The sequence below is a fragment of the Mchenga conophoros genome, linkage group LG6 (assembly GCF_057382185.1).
Source record: "Mchenga conophoros isolate Kocher_MC1m ecotype Shallow Benthic linkage group LG6, M_conophoros_male_GT1.1, whole genome shotgun sequence".
Lineage (NCBI taxonomy): Eukaryota > Metazoa > Chordata > Actinopteri > Cichliformes > Cichlidae > Mchenga > Mchenga conophoros.
The window spans coordinates 30,066,966-30,087,252 of NC_140531.1; the positions used below are offsets into that span (position 1 = coordinate 30,066,966).

At 39.9% G+C, this 20,287-nt stretch overlaps 1 protein-coding gene across 3 annotated transcripts in view; it reads left to right on the forward strand.

Moving 5' to 3' along the window:
* prkcaa (protein kinase C, alpha, a) overlaps positions 1-20,287 on the forward strand; it is a 144,018-nt gene that overhangs the window by 93,436 nt on the left and 30,295 nt on the right. Inside the window, exons 6-14 of one of the 3 annotated variants that reach the window (XM_085277350.1) lie at positions 2,706-2,862; positions 3,063-3,197; positions 3,521-3,614; positions 5,179-5,205; positions 8,904-9,047; positions 9,136-9,309; positions 11,118-11,209; positions 11,468-11,530; positions 11,697-11,835. In XM_085277350.1, coding sequence (XP_085133476.1) covers positions 2,706-2,862; positions 3,063-3,197; positions 3,521-3,614; positions 5,179-5,205; positions 8,904-9,047; positions 9,136-9,309; positions 11,118-11,209; positions 11,468-11,530; positions 11,697-11,835 — 1,025 coding nt within the window. Of the gene's footprint in view, positions 1-2,705; positions 2,863-3,062; positions 3,198-3,520; positions 3,615-5,178; positions 5,206-6,349; positions 6,380-8,903; positions 9,048-9,135; positions 9,310-11,117; positions 11,210-11,467; positions 11,531-11,696; positions 11,836-20,287 lie in introns of all 3 variants that reach the window. The other 2 variants (XM_085277349.1, XM_085277351.1) reach the window with 2 other exon arrangements.

The window sequence follows — 20,287 nt, forward strand, 5'->3', positions numbered from 1 at the left end:
GCACTCATCGTATGAGAAAAGAGACAACTAGAAGATGCAAAATCATGCTAAGATTATATAAAATGCAACATTTTACAGATGGAGGCCCATCCAGGGGTGTAAAACAACAAAGGTGTTTATATATTTGATATTTCATTTCAAATGTAGTTTCCCTTCAACTAACAGATTTCTACAACTCAGCAAAAAACTCACTCAGAATTTAAGACTACTCACATATCTGGTTTGTTTTGTGGCACACAGTTGTGCGTGTGTGAGCTCTGTGCCTGCAAAGCTCAATTAGACAGTCTAGAATGCCCCCTACTGGTCAGGACTGGAAGTACAGTTTTGCAATGGCTGTCGGGGACTCTTCAGGTACTTGTTCGTATAAGTAGTGTGTAAACCTATAATGTTGTGGACAAAGCAGAGCTAAAATTCAGACACACAGTTTGTCACATATATAAATATTAAATATCCCCCCCCAGAGGAGTAGCTAATACAATGATTTATATTTCAACCAAATTACCAAACTATTCAAGCTCGCAAGCATAAGACACCAAGAAGTGTCCCTTTTATATGCTTTACAGAATGTCTTTTGGTCCCAGGTCTTGGCATACATAAGGCCAGAATATGAAATATTCAAAACATGACCTTTACCGTCTAAGGATTGGAAAAACGTCTGGTGTAGAAGTTCAGCTTGCCGCAGATATTAAATTCAACTTCACTTGAATATTAGATGTGCAATCAGTGCATAACCATTCACTGGACTACAATTGTAGGTTCGCACAGCACTTAAATCGGTCTTATAGAGTTACACTAGCACTTTTCTTCTATTCTGTTTTTGTCATTGTAAAAATAGCCCATGTGAATTCAGGTCTGAGACTACAACCATTTTTATAGCAGTTAGAGCTGCTGCTCTTTTAGGGCTAAAGTGCCCACCAGCTATTATGTCAGGAAGAAGAAGAGATGTATTCATTTCCATTGCATTTTCTTCTGTTCAAGAAATGAAAAGAAATTGAAATAGAGGTTTACCTACAGACTGCAATTCTACTGCAGAGTGCATCTATATTAGAATGCACTCAATAGCAAAGATGTTCTTTGAAGATACTTATTCAACACATCTTGACTGGATTTCTGAGGAAGCCGAAGGTTGCCGGTTTAGGATCGCTCAATATCTTCCCACACTTCAAGTTTCTCCTGGAAACGTCTGACGCTCTTGTGAAGTGTGCTCTATCTCCCAGCATGTTCTACAGCAGCTTGCTCATCACTCATCAAACTTCACACCCCATTATCATCACTCGACGCCCAGATCCTCCACCACAGGTGCTGAGAATACAATACACCATCATTGAAGTGTTATATGCTCTTTTCAAAGATCCTTTTGAGTCTGTTGTGATGTGCACAATGTGGTTTATTCTGTAAAAGTCCAGTGGAAAATTGTGCTGTGTTTTTACCTTCTTCTTGGAGCATCTCGACATTTGCAACAGCTGCTATACTAACCCAACAGTGTCAATCCCTTATTGATTTTATTCATTTATCCCTCCTAATCCTGCCAATCTGTATAACATTCAGAGTTAAAACACCGGGTTTAGCAGTTCTGTCTTGCATTCTTAACACACTGGCTTAGCGCCTTCTTTTCCAGGTCAAAGATCATTTAGCTTTGTCAGCCCACGGTTGCAGTGTGACTGACAGGGCCACATGGGGAGACAGCTCCGATCTCCAGGGTATGAGGTTTAACAAAGCAGGCAGGCATCCATCCCTATCTCTGCGGGGACGCTAGATACATTGTGTGTCGATAAACATACTCTGTGTACATCTGATTGTGTGCAGGGAGGTGTATATTTATGTGAGCATGTGAGTCTGTGTGTGCACTGTACTGCAGCCCAGATCTGGCAGTGCTCCAATGCTCAAAGCTAATGGAGTACTAATGTCTCTGGTGTGCCCTTGTTTACCGAATAGCTAAATACAGAAGGGAGAGAAGAGAACCTTCGCCCACTTAAGCATGACACAGTTCGCAAATTAGAATCACCGTTCTCATAACACTTCCTGCATTTGCTCCCATTATGGCTCGGATCCATAAATAATCCTCACAGGCTGCGCCTCGCTGGTTGATCTTGACCTGCAGGTGTTCACCTGTTGATTAAATGAGAGCAACTGTTCCTTATGCTCAGGGCTGTTTGTACTGTTGTTATCAAGTTACATATGAAAGGAAATATTAATGAATATTGGATGGATACTAGGTTGCACTTATGCTAACCTTATATAGGTTTTATTTAGATATTTTATTTGGTCTTTAAAAAAAGTGATACGCCAGTACTGTGCAGTGTTAGCACTGTTAGCCTCACATGATAAAGGTCCTGGGTTCAAATCCATCAACCAGCTGGGACCTTTCTGTACTTGCATGGGGTTAGGTTAATCGGTGATTCTAAACTGGCTGTAGGCATGACTGGCTGTCTGTGTCTTTGTGTTAACCCCACACTAGAGGGCTGTATTCCACCTAATGCCCTGTGAAAGCTGGGACAGGCTCCTGTCCCCCTGCAACCCTGAATAAGTGGAATAAGTGGTAAATGGCCTGTATTTGTATAGCGCTTTACTAGTCCCTAAGGACCCCAAAGCGCTTTACACATTCAGTCATCCACCCATTCACACATACATTCACACACTGACACATAAGACGGATGGATGGACAAATGTGTCAATCTTTTGTTTGTATCCTTCATCGTTTTCAGTGACTGAAGCCAGAAACCTCATTCCCATGGACCCCAACGGGCTGTCTGATCCATATGTGAAGCTCAAGATCGTACCAGATCCCAAAAATGAGACCAAGCAGAAGACCAAAACGATCCGCTCCAGCCTCAACCCCAAATGGAACGAGACGTTCACTTTGTGAGTACACGGGTCCATCTTCAGCCTCTGGCCCACTCTAGGCTGTAGTATGGCACAGATTATAAATTAACAGAGGATAAGGGGAAAAAAAGCTAAATGTATTTAATGTTTAAAGTACTATTAGTATAAGTAGTAGTAGTATTAAGAACGACTCTGTAAGCAAATGTGTTATTTTTTATTAACCATAATGTGCTGTACAGCAAGCTGAGGAATACAGATAAAGACCGCAGACTATCAGTAGAAGTGTGGGACTGGGATCGGACCACGAGGAATGACTTCATGGGAGCCCTTTCCTTTGGCGTGTCAGAGCTCATGAAGGCTCCAGTCTGTGGATGGTAATGCTGACTTGTTGAATGCCCAGTTACTGTTGATCTGTATTTATAGTTTAGAATGACAGAGTATTGATTGATGTAACGAATGAAATAACTTTTATGTTACTCTTTGTATTTACACTGTTATTTTAAGTAAAAAAAACAACTGTAGAGTCAGAAATATCAGTAGTTTAAGCTCTCATCAGTTGCTCCTTGGTACCCAGTAAATGCTTTATATCATCCAGGTTTTAACAAACACAACATCTTCTGATGTAAACAGAATGCTTGGATAAGCTTGTCTTTGTTTCTTCCCCTCACTTCCTGTCATGTCATGTCTCTCCTCTCAGGTATAAGTTATTGTGCCAGGAGGAGGGGGAGTACTACAATGTTCCCATCTCAGAGGAGGATGATGGTAATGAGGAACTGAGGCAGAAATTTGAGGTGAGGATTGTATTAACATAATCAAAGCTGCGCGATCTTTTCTTTTGCAGTATCTTCAAACTGCATGGCACAAAGACAGAAGCATTTATTACACGCTTCAGACTGAGGTGGATCGATCTGATCCTGCCACCCTGTCCAGCAGAATTATCGAACTGTCACATGCTCTCCTGGACTGCAGATAACCGTGTGACAGCTGCAGCTTTCACAGAGCTCCTCGGCGTGCCCTCTTTGAATTCTGAGGCTTCACTTCTACTTTACATTTTTTGCGTGTTTGTGGATAATTGTTGTTATTACATTCCAGCCAGAACCAAACAGAAAGGGGGATCAGCTTTAGTGACTGTGCTCAATAGCATGTTAAAAGGATGAGGAGAATAATCAGCTCCTCCTACTTTGCAGTAATGTTTAAGCACACATTGTGTTAAAAAAATATGTTATTTGATACAATTTCATGTTCTTCTTGTTCGAACCTGTGTGCGTCTGGCCTTCTTGGAGTGAATTATTTCACCTGGTATTCTGTGTCACAGTGTGCAATGAAAGCCCAGGTCTCTAGAAGATGTGTTTAAGGTTACTTTCCACGACCTTTCTGCGACACATGGTTGAGAATAAAGGGGGTGGATAGAATGAGAAAGAATAGAAAGTTGGGCTGGGAAAGGTCACGGCTGGGACTGACAGCCAATTTTTAGCTGACCGAAAAAAGCAAACAAACCTCATGCTCGTTAATCTGGATTCAATATGAAGCTCGATCATTGTCTGGAGTTTTATATATGTGTGCATATTTTTAAGTATATGGAAACACTTAGAAACACGTTTTCCATATTAAAGTAAGCTTTGCCATAAAAATCATCTCCTGTTCAACTTTTTGCAGCTTTACAAAATGCGTTCATTACATTAAAGGAGAAGCTGCCCTGTGTAACGACACAGTAACAGAAATACATTCTGAAATATATCCAGGCAATGAGAAAAAAGGTGATGATGATAAAAAAAAAGAGAGAAAAGAGGTGAAGAAAACAAATTTGGCCTGAAGTCAGAGGGTGACAGTGCAGTTGTGTTGCGTTTGTCTCGATAACAGGAACAAAGACCAGTAGCGAGCATGTTCCTCACAGTGCGTGACACGAAAATGTGGTGATTTTTCTCTCACACACAGAAGCTACAGTAGTGTACTGTGCAAATGTGCAGTGCATAAACGGAACAGGTATTTTCAACATTGTTCTAGTTTTTCACATCGTTTAAATTGCCTTTAAGAGAAGCCCAGTGCAGTCATCATATCTCTCTCATGGAGCTCCGAAGTAATTGTCTGGCATCTGTAGATGTAATGTTTCATCCACTTGACTTTAATGAATGTTTTTTTTTTAGTTTTTTTATGGCCTGAGAACTCCTCTCCCTTCTCTCCCCTCTTCATAAACCCCTCTGTGGTTCTCTCCCTTTTTTCCCTTAGCTTCCTGCTCCCTCCTGTGTGCTTGGTGAGACTTACACTGTACAAATGCTTCTTCACCCTATGTCACAGTGTCATATTTAATGCAAGAGTTTCTCTCTTCCTTTCTCCACGTCTTGCCCCTGCTCTCAGGACTGCCAAATTAATTTTAATCTAAAGGTAGCCCTCTCCGCTCCTCGACCCTTCTCTCCTCTCCTTCTCCTCTTTTGTCTCGTCTTGCTGTGGTGACATGTTCCTCCACTTCTCCTCGTCTCTGATCATTTGTATGTGGTGCCGCGCTACTACAAATTGATCCAGTTTACTAACAATTTGTACATTTTGGCTTGGATAAAAAAAAAAAATTCAAATCAAAAAATGATAATTTTATAAATGAATGAAATAAGCCCGATGGATATTTAGTAACTCCCCATTTTTGTGAAAGTACAGCTCTTCCTCGTTTTCACGGCTCGCATTTTCTCAGAGTTTGACAAAGGATTGTTAGTAAATCCTGATTTACTGCTTACAGTTCATAGCTTTACATGTGTCTGCATGTGCGTCTTTGTGTTGTGCGCCCGTCTTGTCTGTGTACGCTTCATGTTGTGTGCTTATGTCGATGTCAACTGAAGTATAACCCGTAGCTAGTTTCTTTTCTCATCTCACAGCTGAACATTTGTCTGTAAGCGTCTGCTTCTTGAACCTGCAAACATCTCAGTGTAAACCTAGATAAACTTCAGTCTAAGGCATAACTACATGGATGGAAATATTGCATATTTGATATACTGTATGAATAGAGAAATAAACCAGATGCAAACACTAGATGTCAGCATTGACCTGAGTACATGGCGGGTAATTGTTCCTGCTCTTTTATGTGTGTCTGTGTGTGTGTATAAGCACTTATCCCTCTCACCTTAACATTTTTTTAGTCTCCATGGTTAAATCAAAAGTTGTTTTTAAAACATAATTCATGAAGTCACCTCTGGGGGTGACTGCTTTATCAGAAATATAATAGAGATCAGGTAATTATTTTGACTGTTCTCGCTGGTTTCTTTCTGTGAAGCTGCAATTTTGAACTTGTACATGTCTGTAAACTCTAACTGGAGCCCCGTGGACTAAGTTTGCTGATCGAAAGGCTCGACCACACGATTTAGTGTCATATTATGAATGCTGTATCTTCATTCATATTCTCTGTGTTTGTCTGCGTGTACGAGCCTCACTATTGGCCCTCAACTACCTGTTCATACAAGTCAGCTGTTGTGGTGTGCGCCTGTACACAAGTGTACTAAGTGAGTTAGACCTTTTGGCTCCCTTTTCCCTGTGGTTTCAGGACCAAGCAGTTGTGGAAGACTCTGATCAGGTGCGTCTAAAAGGAAGGAAGGAAGTAAGGCTGCTGCTTGCTTGGCCCGGCCAGGCTTGTTTCTGTGGCTAAAGCTTACAGGTGTGCTGTGATCTGGTGCGGTCTGCTCAGCTTTCTTACTGCTCTCCTAGTTTAAGAGCAGGCAACGGTAGCTTTCATTAACCAAACTGCAGCTGCTCAGCACTGCTAGAAAGTATTTTAATATTCAGTGTATTTTACTTGAATGTTATAGAGATAAATGGGTGAATTTATCAGGTATCTATGGTGTGGGATAACACTAAGTTCTTCCTGTTTTCCTGTTTTTTAAGAGGAACAATATTGTAATGGCCTGGAAACCTTTCAGCCCCACACAAGTTGGTCTTCCTGTTTCATGTATATAGTATATTCTTATGCTTCACTGGGAAAAATAAAAGAAGATTTATCTCCTGTAGCAGAAGAAAACAAACTTCTTTGTGCAGCATGAAGATTTAGGTAATAACTAGGATGTTGGGGAGAGCATGATTTTTGCCTTGGCTAAGAGTGAATATGAAGCCGGTGTGAGGTGTGTTTTGTGTAGATCTGCTTAGAGAAAGATATGAAGCGGGACGCTTCGTCAGATTGTTTTTAGTGTTCAGACTGCCACAGTAGTGTATTTTTCAGCATAGTGCACTGTAGTGTCTTGAAGCATTTGCACTGCTGAAAGATTGAGCATGACTTGGCATGAAGAGGTGCAAAGACGAGAATGTTTTTGTATTTTTACAGGTCAGAATTAGAGATATATTTTACACTGGACATGCATGTGAATGTTGAAGCCACGTGGTGGCATCCTTTCCTTCGGTGCAACAGCAGCCACGTAGAAATCGAGCGTTTTAAGGTCTGATTTCAATGTAGAGATTTTAAATGCTGTTTTTTTAGGTTTTACTTTGATCACTGATCTTAATGATTTAATACTTAAAATAAAATTTCTATGCCTAGCTTTGTGGATGCTATGTCTGGTTAAAATATGTTACAGTACTGTGTGAAAAGCTCAAGTCAATCTTCATTTCTATATATTTTGCAAGAAACATGGGAAATAGATGCAGGGATTTATTGAAACATGGATAATACATGAATATAAAAAGCAACACAGAGTCAGTTTTTGCTATGACTGCCTTTATGCTTCAACACAGCCTGAACACTCTTGTGCAAACTTTGTTTATGTAATTTCTATAAGTCGTCTTCAGGAATAGTTCTCCAGGCTTCTCGACGGACATTCAAAGCCCTTCTTTGGATGTTGGATGTTCTTTTGTTTTGCTATCTGTCAAGATGATCCCACACTGCTGCAGTAGTGCTGAGGTCTGGGCTCTGGGGAGACTAATCCATAACTAATAGTATACCATTATTGTATGCATTTCTATCCAGGTTTGTCTTTTACTGCTTTGGCAGTGTGTTTAGGATCATTGCTTTATTAAAAAATGAAGCTGTTGCCAGATGGTGAGTCAAACTCTAACAGTACTTTCTGCATTCGTAATTCCATCAGTTTTAACAAGACCGTCCTCCAACCATCTTCCTATTTCCCAACCTTAAGATTGACTTCTCTTCCAAAGAACTTTAAAAACTTTGAAAGACCCTCAGAAAGCCTGAAGAACTATTGCCCAAGACCATAAAAAATCACAAGAAAATTAAGGCTCCTCTGAAGCAAAAGGAAAAAGAACATGAGGGATAACTTGAGACTTTTACACACTACTGTAAATGAAACAATAGAAAATGATCATTGTTGATAACAGCAGTGTCATGCATTAGCTTTGCTATTGAATTTAATCAATGATGTTTATGATTAACTGATTCTCACAGCAAAAGCAGATGTGACAAACAATGCTTGCATGATTTTTTTGGGTTTTTTTGTTTTTTTTCCAAATCCAACATTTCAGCTTTCTCGCTTTATGCTGACAACAACCACCAGCACTGTTTTACTTTGTTTAAATGATAGCAATTTGTTAATATAGCTAGAGTAATTTATTGGACAGTAATTGGACAAGAAGACAACTGCAAATCTCAATCGGGTTTATCGAGTCATTTTGTATTATAGGAGCTCCAAAAAGGCACATCAGTTTTGCTTGATCTCATTAATCTTGAATTGTGCCTGTCAGTCAGTGTATTCTGGCAGATAGTGAGCTAATGGCAAGTATAAGTTATACAGCAGGTAAACAGAAAAATCAATTAAGGATATTTTGTGTTATTTTAGTAAATGAATTGACACATATTGAATATTCATCTGTATGAAAATGGTTTTAGTGGTTGTAGACATAAATTTAAAAAATTGGCAAAAACGTGTGAATATGTTGTCTTCTCTGTGAGAAAAATCCACGATAAAGAAGCTTGAATATGTTCTGCCATTTTTTTATTTGCTTAAAAACAAGTTTTATGCATTTTATCAAGGTTAACATTTTAGGTATCCACGATCATTGTCTTTTCTGAATTGCACATTGCAGCCGCTTTAGGTTATATGCTTTTCTTATAACCATTTAACCTTCAGACACTTTATTTTTTTCTACTCCGAGTGTAGAAAGCCAAACTTGGTCCCACTAAGAAGGTGATCACTGAGACTGATGACAGCCACTCCAGCCAGCTCCCATCAAACAGCCTGAACCAGGTCAAACTCATCGACTTCAATTTCCTAGCTGTGTTGGGGAAGGGAAGCTTTGGCAAGGTGCGCGATATCCAAAGTTGGAAGAACAAAGTGCATTGTACTCTACATGGAAATGATTTTTACTTGGCCACCTTCTGTCTCTGCAAAGGTGATGCTAGCAGAGATGAAGACCACTGAGGAGCTGTATGCTATAAAGATTCTGAAGAAGGATGTGGTAATCCAGGATGATGATGTTGAATGTACCATGGTGGAGAAGAGAGTCCTGGCCCAGCAGGACAAACCGCCCTTCCTCACATACCTCCACTCGTGCTTCCAGACAGTGGTAGGTAAAAGGCTTCTGGATGTACCAGGATAACTCACTCGAGGTCAAGTCAGGTCAAATTAATTCAGCAAGCGGCTTTTAGCTAAACAGCTTAGTCATAAAGTGCTGGAGAAGGCAGCAAAGGACGTTTATGACAAGTCCAATTAAAAAAAAAGTGAAAGGGGAACAAAGTAACCCCAATTAAAGGGTGAGCTCTCTCTCTGTTTAAATAAGCAAAAGGCTTTGTTACAAAGGGTACCAAAGTTATCTTTGATACCCTTAATATCTCTTTTTTGTACTCAGTAAATGTAATGATCTAAAGAAATTGTAAAATGTTTTCAGTAAGTAGTGTTGTGAACTTGCATAAACTCTGCAAATCTATTATAGTCCATATGCAAAAGAAGTCGATGGCTTCCTTAATCTGAATGTCTCTTTGTTAAATCTGTAAATTGCAAATGAACGTCTACCAGCATCCAGACTCTGAGAGAGGCCGGGCTAAACTATAGCAGCTGATTAGAGCTGAACTGGCAGGCAAGGCAGAGGAAATAGGAAGAGACACAGCTTGGCATCACTCATAGCATATTCATGAATACACATACTCGCACACCCATTCGCGTACAGAGAATAACAAAAACACACTTACTCCTACACTTTTGTGACCTCTTTGTCTAGTTTCACATTTGCTGTGCAGACCTTTTCCTGCGATGCCCGTACTCGAACATTTTCTTTATGTGAATGTTTTAAATTTGGGAAATAGTCCAAATGTTTTAAATATGTCCATTTTCTTGAAACTGATCAGTGTTTGAGTTGTTTTTTAAACAGAAAATCTTTACACTTAGATAATGTTTCATTTGATTTGACTGTTTCCCTAAAATACATTCAGGTTAATAAAAATAAAAATAGTGACACCAATCGTGAAATGGCCCGATTGAGTTTTCTGTGATCCTCAAGATATTTCTGTTAAAGAAAATCATACCTGCATCACAAAAAAGGACTACTTCTTATTCTAATTGTTATTGCTATTACGTTATTTATTTTACACATTAAATAACCAGAGATAAAATAAATGATAAAAACAGATTTACTTCATTTTTTGCCCAGTTTCATAAATCTGCACAGCAGCTGTCTTTTTAAAACATAATTAGCTTAAATGCATGAGTTCCACACAGTGTTCTGCTAAGACAGCACGCTCTCAACATCGGATCCACTGAAGTCAAACCCTTTACTGAGTGAAAACAAGGAGGCTTTTTATATCAGAGGCGCAGAGAGGTCGAGAAGCTATAATGTGCATTTTGCTGAAGGCGCTGTCATTGCAGTACAGTGAGGGTCACAGCACACACAGTCCAGGGTAAAGCCCGCTTTGCCAAGAGTGGTGACATTTGGTGTCAGACCTGGTGGAAGGTTCAGCTGCGCTGTCTCCATGGGTCTGTTGTTATTGTTTTGTTCGTAAGAGACCATCAAACACATGTGGACTGGGGTCAGGCCAAACTTGTCACGGGCAGTAAGGGACCAGCAGTAGAACACAAAGAGAATATTTCCTGACAGATGTCTGTGTTGAGTGTTTTCATTTTCCATGAAGCGCTTTGCTGTGGGCTATTTGGGTCACCTTGTCATGGAAAGAGTAGCAGGAAAGATGGAACAACTTAGACAGCGGGGGTAGGCAAGACGTCAAGACTGTATTTCTCTGATTTGAGGTTTTACCACGAATAGAAATGTAAACATATTTTGAAATTCGACAGTTTTTTACGTAGAACCTATTATTATTTTTTCTTGATTTCTCACACACTCATAACTCTTCTTTCACCTTTTTCCCCTCTGCATGACCACAGGACCGCCTGTACTTTGTCATGGAGTATGTGAATGGTGGAGACCTTATGTACCATATCCAGCAAGTGGGCAAGTTCAAGGAACCTCAGGCAGTGTAAGACATATCAGTTTATCTGTGTGTTTCTATGATTCGGCTGTAAAATGAATCTGTGGTTACAGTCAAAATTATATTTGAGAATTTACATTAAGCCTTTAGGTTTTATCCCCTTTTGTATTATGATCACATTAGTGTCTAATAACAGTAAAGCATAAGCTGCAACAATAATACAGACATGCTGTATTGGAACTGTTTGTTCTGAGGTTGAAGGCTCGGTTTTAAGCAGTTGTAAATATGTGAATGTTGTCATTGCAGGTTCTATGCAGCAGAGATCGCTGTTGGTCTCTTCTTCCTGCACTGTAAAGGAATCATTTACAGGTGAGTATTAAAAGGTTTACACGGTATACATACCTAGGTTGCTTTTAAGCTAGGAACATCCTTTGTGATGTAGTAAATGTCTTTTATAACTCTATCATAAAAGACAACCACTAATGGAAGAGTCAGCATCTGAAGGTATGTTTTGAATTCCCGCCTGCTTCCTCAGGGATCTGAAGTTGGACAACGTGATGCTGGACTCTGAGGGACACATTAAGATTGCTGACTTTGGCATGTGTAAAGAGAACATGACAGAAGGAGTCAGCACGAGGACCTTCTGTGGCACTCCAGACTACATAGCTCCAGAAGTGAGTACAGCCGCAGATGTAAAGCGTGTACTTGTGTGCGCGTGTGCTTTTTCTGTTGCATGAATTCATTTCTGTCACTGTCTGGTCTGAGCCTGTGTCACCCTTGCGCTCCAGATTAAGGTCACTGCCTCAGGACAAGATAGGCCCGCACACAAACGCACACAAACGCATATACACGAGCTCTCTCTGATGACGTAAGTGTCCCAGTCAGACCGACACCCAGCGTGTCCGCTGGCGAGTCCAAACTGAACCCGAAACATACAGGCAGGGGGTTTTCTTGTGAGCAAGCATTTCTTGGATTTCTTTTAATTGAAAGCCACATTTATTTAACGTGACAGTTTGACCTTACCATTTGTCATCACAGTTGTGGTCGTCATACCAGGATACCTCAATATTTTAATTCTCTTTGATTTGTAAGGCGCATTGGTTACATTTATATTTACAAATTTCACATTTAATGTCTTCTTCTAAGATTGGGTGATATGTTAAATCACCTACAGATAACTTCTGATTACTGATAAAACACGTGTGTGTGTGTGTGTGTGTGTGTGTGTGTGTGTGTGTGTGTGTGTGTGTGTGTGTGTGTGTGTGTGTGTGTGTGTGTGTGTGTGTGTGTGTGCACTGCTCCTTTGTGTACTCCTTAGTCTAGATATAAACCTGCTTATATTTGTCTCAAACTGAATAAAACTGGAAGCTGAAATAAACAAATTGTTTGGGATAAAATATGCTATGAAATGAACAGTAAGCAAAGCCTGTAAGGTGTGAGTGTTTCCATGAAAAACTAGAAGCCCGTTTCTTGAATACCTTGTTACCTTAAAAAATAGTCAGACACAGGAATGAAAACTTCCACACTGGTACCTCAAGAACACAGAATTGGGAAGAAATGGCATTGTCTAAATACACAAAAAGGAAAAAGACACTATGTGGCAGCAGGTTCTGTGGTTAACAAGTCAAACTCTCAATAAAACATACCAGTAGACTCTATGAGCCCATATATGCATCCAGTTACCCAGCAGCGCACTCACACACACTGCTAATGTTGTTAGATTTTAAGTGTTTCCTTTTCTGTTGTTTCTGACAGCTCTTTGACTTTGCAGCTCATCAGCTGTTTAGCAGTTAGACTGGATCCTACCTTAGGATTGGTTGTTGGGCCTACTTGCTGCTTCTTTTCAGGTCTTAATTATTGGCTCCAACCAAACTTAAAAAGGAAATGACTTCTCCTTCTTGGAAAACTATACAGGCTGGTTTCTGTACAAGATGGCTCAGACACGCTACTGGGAAAGTTTTTGGTTTTCATTTACTTTGGTTTGATAGCATTGAAGTTCAAGCTACATTCAGTCTTTACCCACTGAAAGCCTGCTAGTAATCTTTGAAGTTCTTTTATGAACTTAGCAGTTTCTGTTATATTTCAGGCCCACTTATAGAACAAAATGACTGGGTGTGCATCAGAAGTTAGTGAGGGTGGTCTCTGCCTGTGCAGTTATCCTTGAAAGCATTCTAAGAATGGTCAAACCACATGTTTACTTATTTTAGATCATCTTTAAGGGTACTGGGGAGGTCGACAAATGTTTATGGGGGAAAGAGTTAAGCCAGGTGTGGTGAATAGGCTAACACCTATTTTCCTTTTGCTCACTTTGGGATGACTCAAATTTTGATTCATAAATGAAATTAGAAGAAATTGTTAATGTGCTTCTCCCTCTTTTATGGGTAGGGTTAGAACGAGACATGCATAACAGGTTGAGGCTCATCCATTGCTAAATCTGAAATATCCTTTAATGATTAAGGCTGTAAAATAGATGATTTTTTTGAGTGAAATGTGCTGGAGAGGTTAGTTCTGTGTGAAACTGCCATGCAGTTGTGTATACAAAAAGATCCAGCTCTGGGGATGGTTGTAGCTGATTAGCTACATCTTTTGTTTTTTGGTTGGAAAGTATTTGTGCCCCCCAGATAGGTAGGAGCAGCATTTATGTCTTCCCTACATCTTTCCCTTGTAGCATGAAGGAACGTCCTGCTCATAACCAGCTGATTTTACTGTTATTTGTGTGTTTGATCCAATTTAGGATTATTAAGTTCTACTATTATCACTTAAAAGATGTGTTACTCATTTAAATACTATTTTATTCTTAAAACAGGTGAAACAAACAGAAAAAATGCAGCATATATCCAGTGTACATAATATATGCTGCAAAATTGAAAAAGTCTTATTATTAACAAAGATATAAAAAAAAAGACAGCAAACGGGTGCATTAGTCATTCATTAATTAATGCTAAATTTAATCATTCTTAAATATGTATTTACATTTTTTTGTTAATAATTGCTGTTATTGTATTTTTTAACACATTGCATTCAAAGCAAATGCAAGTAAGCCCTTTTTAGCATAAAAAGAATAATTCCTCTGATTCATTTAATGCAACCAGTGCAAATTGTAGAAGTTCATACGCACTAAGTTTTTCCAATTCTCTGACCATTATCAGTTAGCTGGCTTCTATTTAATGATGGGCTGGATTATCGATTCTCTCTAAAAAGCCTCTCTGATAGACTGAGAGGTTAATTCCACCCACGATGCCAGGCTGAACACGCTGTGATTGCTCGAGTCAGACTGACACTAATGCACCAGCCAGGGATGACGCAGTATGGGGCCGGAGTAGCTACTGTTTCCATAGCACCGCATGCAGTACACATATTTTCAAACACTTTTTATTTTTTTGATTACACTCACATGACTATCACACAGTCATGTTGATGACAGTCACACATGATGTGTTCACAGGTTAAATAGGGCATCAACACATAGTTATGCATCTGTATGCATATATTGTTTTTATTAAGCTTAAGAAACCCAACCATTTGAGTCTTAATAGTCTTAACAGTTAAACATTTGCACTGTGTATCCACCCACTCCAAAGCACTGTAGCTAGCTGGAGAGTGACCTTAAAGAGACTTAGATTCACAGTGGTGACATTTACAAGGTAAAGTGAGACGAGGTGTTCCTTAAAGTGTTTCTGATAGAAGAATCCACTACAAATAAATACACTGGCCTTTTCTGTGTTCCTGCATTCCTACAGAATCTGCTTTTGCCGGACCTGAAGTAACACCCACGGGGCATTCTGTTCATTTGTTGTCCCCCAAAAGCTGTTCAAAGATTTGTCTAATGAGTTTTGTAGTGATTTGTGATGTCAGGCTTTTCAGCGGGTGTGGTGCGACTGATCTGTTTGGAACGAAGTCAAATTCAGTGAAGTCTTTTATTCTGAAAAAGGAAAAAAACAATGTACACACAATAGAGAAGAGAAAGAGAGGGTGTTAAATGTGGACATGACACTGGTTGAGAAAACACCTGTTGGTCATTTCAGATGAAGGACACCGAGACAATTAGAGCGTTCATCAAGTTTTATCACATTTTATTACCATTTTACAGAAAATAATTGAGCTGACAGGGATGGCATTAATGGAAGCAGCTCTAACTGAAGAAGGAATGGACTGCAATGCAGCCTGGTGCATCTGGATTTAGGTGTGGAAACTCCTTGTTGTATTCGATGTTATCCCAGCTTGGCCACTGGTTGCCATTATACCGATATGTTAAATAGTGACGTAGGTGAGTAATGGAACAAAAAGTCAGGGCTCCGTTTCAGCGTCAGTGTTTTCTGAGAGGATGTGACTGAAGAATTTCTTTTGGTGCAGCCTTGACAAAGAAATAGCTGAAGGGGAAGGAAAAACAGAAAAAGCATAATATGGGATTTATAAAGTTCATTATTAATGATATGGAAGCCTCTCTTGTGTGACACATTTTAAATTCTTGACAGAGGATTCCCAAAGGGGAGTCCCTCATAGTGGTTATGTCAGCTATCCATACAGCATTACATATTGTGATTGTATAACTTTGTTGCTGTGTTAGTGCAGTTTTGTATATGCTTGAGACAACTGTGAGATGAGAAGTGTTTTCACACTTTCTCACACACAGGAGCTCAAATACAACCCACCAGTCTGGAAGTTTATTTCTTTGTGGAAGTGGGTCCCTGGTTAACAGTACACAGGTGACAGGATGCCTTACTTTTACTGCTATCCTGCAGCTTGCCCAGACACACACACACACACACACACACACACACGCTCATATGTTCAGGAACACATTTATTGCTGGCTCTGTTTACTCTGACCTATATAGGCAGTCATCGGTCGCTCCCGTCTGGCAGGAATGCTCACACTGATGTGACTTTACACCTCAGTGACTTTGACACGGAGAAGAAGAGATAGCAAGGAAGAGAGGCGAAGGATCAGACAGACAAAACAAACTGTAACTTGACATAAAAGGAAAGAATCAAAAAAACATTGACTTCACAATGGGTCCATTTCAGGAGAGTATTTGAGTATCCTCCTGGCAACAGAGTTAAAGCAGGTGAAAGAAGCCAGACACTTTATTAGGTATACGTTGTTTTTGCTGTTTTGACTCCTTTTTTCCTTCAGAAACGCCTTTGTGAGACATTACTCTGACATTTTGGTTCATGGAGACGTGACAGCATCACACAGTTGCTTATTGGCTGCACATCCATGATGTGAATTTCTCATATCACCACATCTCAGAGGTGCTCTGTTGGAATGAGGGTTGGTGACTGTACAGTGTCAAACCAGTTTGAGATGATTTGAACTTTGTGACATTGTGCATCACTCTGCTGTAAGCAGCCATCAGAAAATGATTACACTGTGGTCTTAAAGAGATGGACATGGTCAACAACGATACTCAGGTAGGCTGTGGCGTTGAAACAATGCTAAATTATCGGGATCAGGATTTGTTATAGGGATACCAAAGAATTCACATATTCAAGGTTTTCATATAACTGCATTTTCTCACATGCCTCTACAGTCATAGAGCATTTCAATACTGAATTTAGCTCACAATTCATTGTGATCACGTGAAAGGTGCTGTTTATATTGCACCGTAGGATGCTCATGTAAACCCCAAGGCTGCTCATTAATATCCTCAGTGAATGAAACCATCCACAGCACAGGCACATACAGTACCAAGAAATGCTTTCAAAAACAGACCACTAAAGCAAGGTCTGATGTGCGCTGATCTGCTCCACAGCACACACATCCCTCAGAGGGATACAGCAGCAGCGGCACAGCAAATATTCATGTAGCACGCTGTAAGAGTGTTGGTCGTGAGGGTGGTACTGTGCATTGTACTGCACGTCTGTGCATGAAGAGCAAGGGTTATAGGGGCATAGGTTGGTACTTGTGTGCATTTGCACACAAGTACCAACTTGTGTGCAAACTTGTGTGTCTGTGGTGAGCAGAGTAGCCTTGAATAGCTAGCAGTCTGATCCAGAACTGTCATGTAGCATTAGGACTAATGGGAGAGCGATGTCTGCAGCAATGCCCGTGCACAAGCGCACATACACATGCAAAATATACTCAGAAACACAGGCTCTTCAGGTCACGAGCAGAGGTGCATAAATGAATACACACATGCTGACAAATTATAAAATCTAAACACTTAACGTGTTTAAGCGTCTAAAAGAAAGAACAAAATATTTTTTCTCCTGCCCTCTTTCACTCATGATCAGTGAATCAGCTCTCCCAGCTGCAGGGCTTGGTACAACAAGCAAAATATAAAGCAGGAAGAGAGCACAGACTCTCCATCACTGGCTGCCTGGCAGAATGAGTGAAAACTTAATGCAGGTATCAGGTTTTTTTTTCCAAACACTAAGGTAGACGAGCATACAGATTTGGTGGAAATCTGAAGATCTAAACTTACCGCGGTGGTTTGGAGTCACGGTGGTTACCAAGGTCACGGTGCCTGAAACTGTGTTTGTCCGCCGGTGTTGTTGCAGACGGGCGATGGGTGGCAAGGGCAGAAAGTCACAGCAGCACCACATTAGTGCAGCTCTCTGCAGATGGCCTGAAACTGATCTGTACAGTCTGTTACTGAGTTTTTATTTTCCTTGTTTTCTCTTTCTGCTTGTCTTAATCTCGCCGAATCTCAACTTTCTCCCTGACTCCTCTGCCATCTTGCGCCTTTTACCATCTCTTTCTCCAACTTCAACATCGTAATGATTGCTAATAAAATAAATCATGTTTTATAGTATTTTAATCACATGAGACACAGCAACAATTTTCCCCTTTTTAGATTATGGGTATCTACATATTTGATTTCATAACTAATGAGCACAAAACATCCTGTATCTAATTGTACGTATGCCATCTGGAGCTCTTTTTTTAATCGATCCCTCCCCTTTTTCTTGCTCCCTCTTTCTGTCTCTCTTCCTCTCTGTTTTCATTCCAATGATACAAGCCGACATGAGGCTGCAGATCTCCTTGCTACATTGACCTGATGTGTCTTCATTCTTTCCACGCTTAAACCGCTTATTGCACACAACAAGGGAGTCTGGGAGGTCAAATCTCAGTGACACAGTGGAACAAATGTGCCTCGTCACAATAGGTCCTTCGGTGATTTGTTGGCTGGCATTAACCTAATTTACTATTTTAGCTAAAACTGCTCCCTTTTAGTAAATGGGTAGAATTTTATAATTAAGATTTGATGAGAAAACAAAAATGAGTTTTGGGGGTTTTTTTGGTAAATGTTCATAGAGCTTCTGTTTACAAGGATAAGGAATGATTCCTTTTTCATGCATATTGAATGACTTCAGCAGTGGAAGTGCAAACCTTAAATGAAACAGAGTGAATTTGTTGGCAGTTGTTGGGTTAGAACGAAGGTCGGGATGTTTCCTGCAGGGAGAAGGATTTGAACAGGCTCAGGGATTTTACCAAGAGGTTTCCTCTTACTGTGGAGTCTTTGACCCTTGAGCTCATTAAAACCCTGAAGCATGATCAGGGAAATGGTCTTTTCCCTACTGCACCTTCCTGCCCTCTCACCATAGCACAAAAGAAAGCCAAGGATTAAAGCTTATCACTTTTCACCTTCTCATAGCACCGTGCTTCATGCCTCCTTAAACATGCACATATTCATCATTTAAACATTATTCAGTTTGACATTGATTTTTGGGAGCGAGCAAACATTTCGAAACTATTTGATTGGAGGCATCCGTTCATTTAAAAACACAGTGCAGTATTTTTGTTTTTTTGCCATATTTGAGTGGTTATCAGCAAGTGTAGACGACATAGAACAAGATGGTGAAATGGTAATATGGTGAAATTAGTCAACCCACCTACTTTGGGAATTAGCACCTTAGCAGTGACAAAGAAAGAGTGAGAAATGGCTCAGAAAGGTCAACAGTATGCATATTTTCTCAGATTCATCGAACACTTGAAATGGAAGAGGAGAGAAAACAAGAGGCCAAGTAGTATGTAGGTGGCATTGAGCCCTTATATAAAAACAACTGTGTTACATTAGCTAGTCATAACTATCACCATGGTTGGTGATGACCTTCTTAGGTATAGCGAGAATCTGTTAAACAGCTGAAAGTGCAACGTTGACAAAAGAAAAACAAGATGTTAATGAAAGTAAAGAAAGTAGAGCTGCAACAGTAAATATATAACAACATAAACTTCATCCTTCCTGGCTACCTTAAGTCGTTGTCTCTCCTCCTCTCACCTTTTGTAGAAACTGAGTCAGGACAGCACCGCTGACCGTGTTGTACTTCAGTCTGGATAGAGTTGTTTCTCAACCCATAATCACCACTGGTCCATCATTTCATGTTATTTCTGACCTAATCAATGGCATTGATCTCTGATGTATGCTGTGAGGGAGTCCTGCTGACTTTCCAGAACACTGCAATGCCATTAAATATACATTACTGCATAAAAATCCTATGTTCACTAAAGTGTTCCTGAGAGAATTTTAATCAAATAAGTTATGGATAGATTTAAAAAACGAAAGGATACATAATTGCGAATCCCACATATTCACTTACTCAATGACAGTTCATTTAATCTGCTTCACACTTTGGACACAAGAAAGGACAAGTGACTCCATACAGCTCCTGGAAATAATAGGAAAGGACCTTATTTGCACGTTGTCCAGCCCACTGATTAAGAGTTACTACAGTACCACACAGTACCCCAGTAGGTGAGCTCCATTTTCTCCTTAATCATATGTTGTTAAGTGTTTATATTTACCCATATTCATCTTCTTCTAATCAAATAGTTTTGGTGCCTAATCAAAATTAAGCAGTTTGTGATTAAAAAAAAGTTAGATACCTGAACTCGCCTGTCATTCCAGGTGTCAATCCAAACATCGTTGTTGGGAAAAAAGGCTTTCCTGCCAGCAGAAAACAAAAGACAAAAGACAGAATTAAGTGTAATTAAAGGCACTTTATTTACTACTGACACCTCAATCATCTGCTCCACATACGCAGTACGTCTTGAAGTTCCTCTAGTTACTCATAGGTGTGCAGCTCATATCTGTTTATTCAAAACAGCAATCATCTCCCTGAGCTGAGTAAAGCTATTTGCTTCAGCTGGCAGCTTATCTTGAGTATATGTGATAGCAGTCAA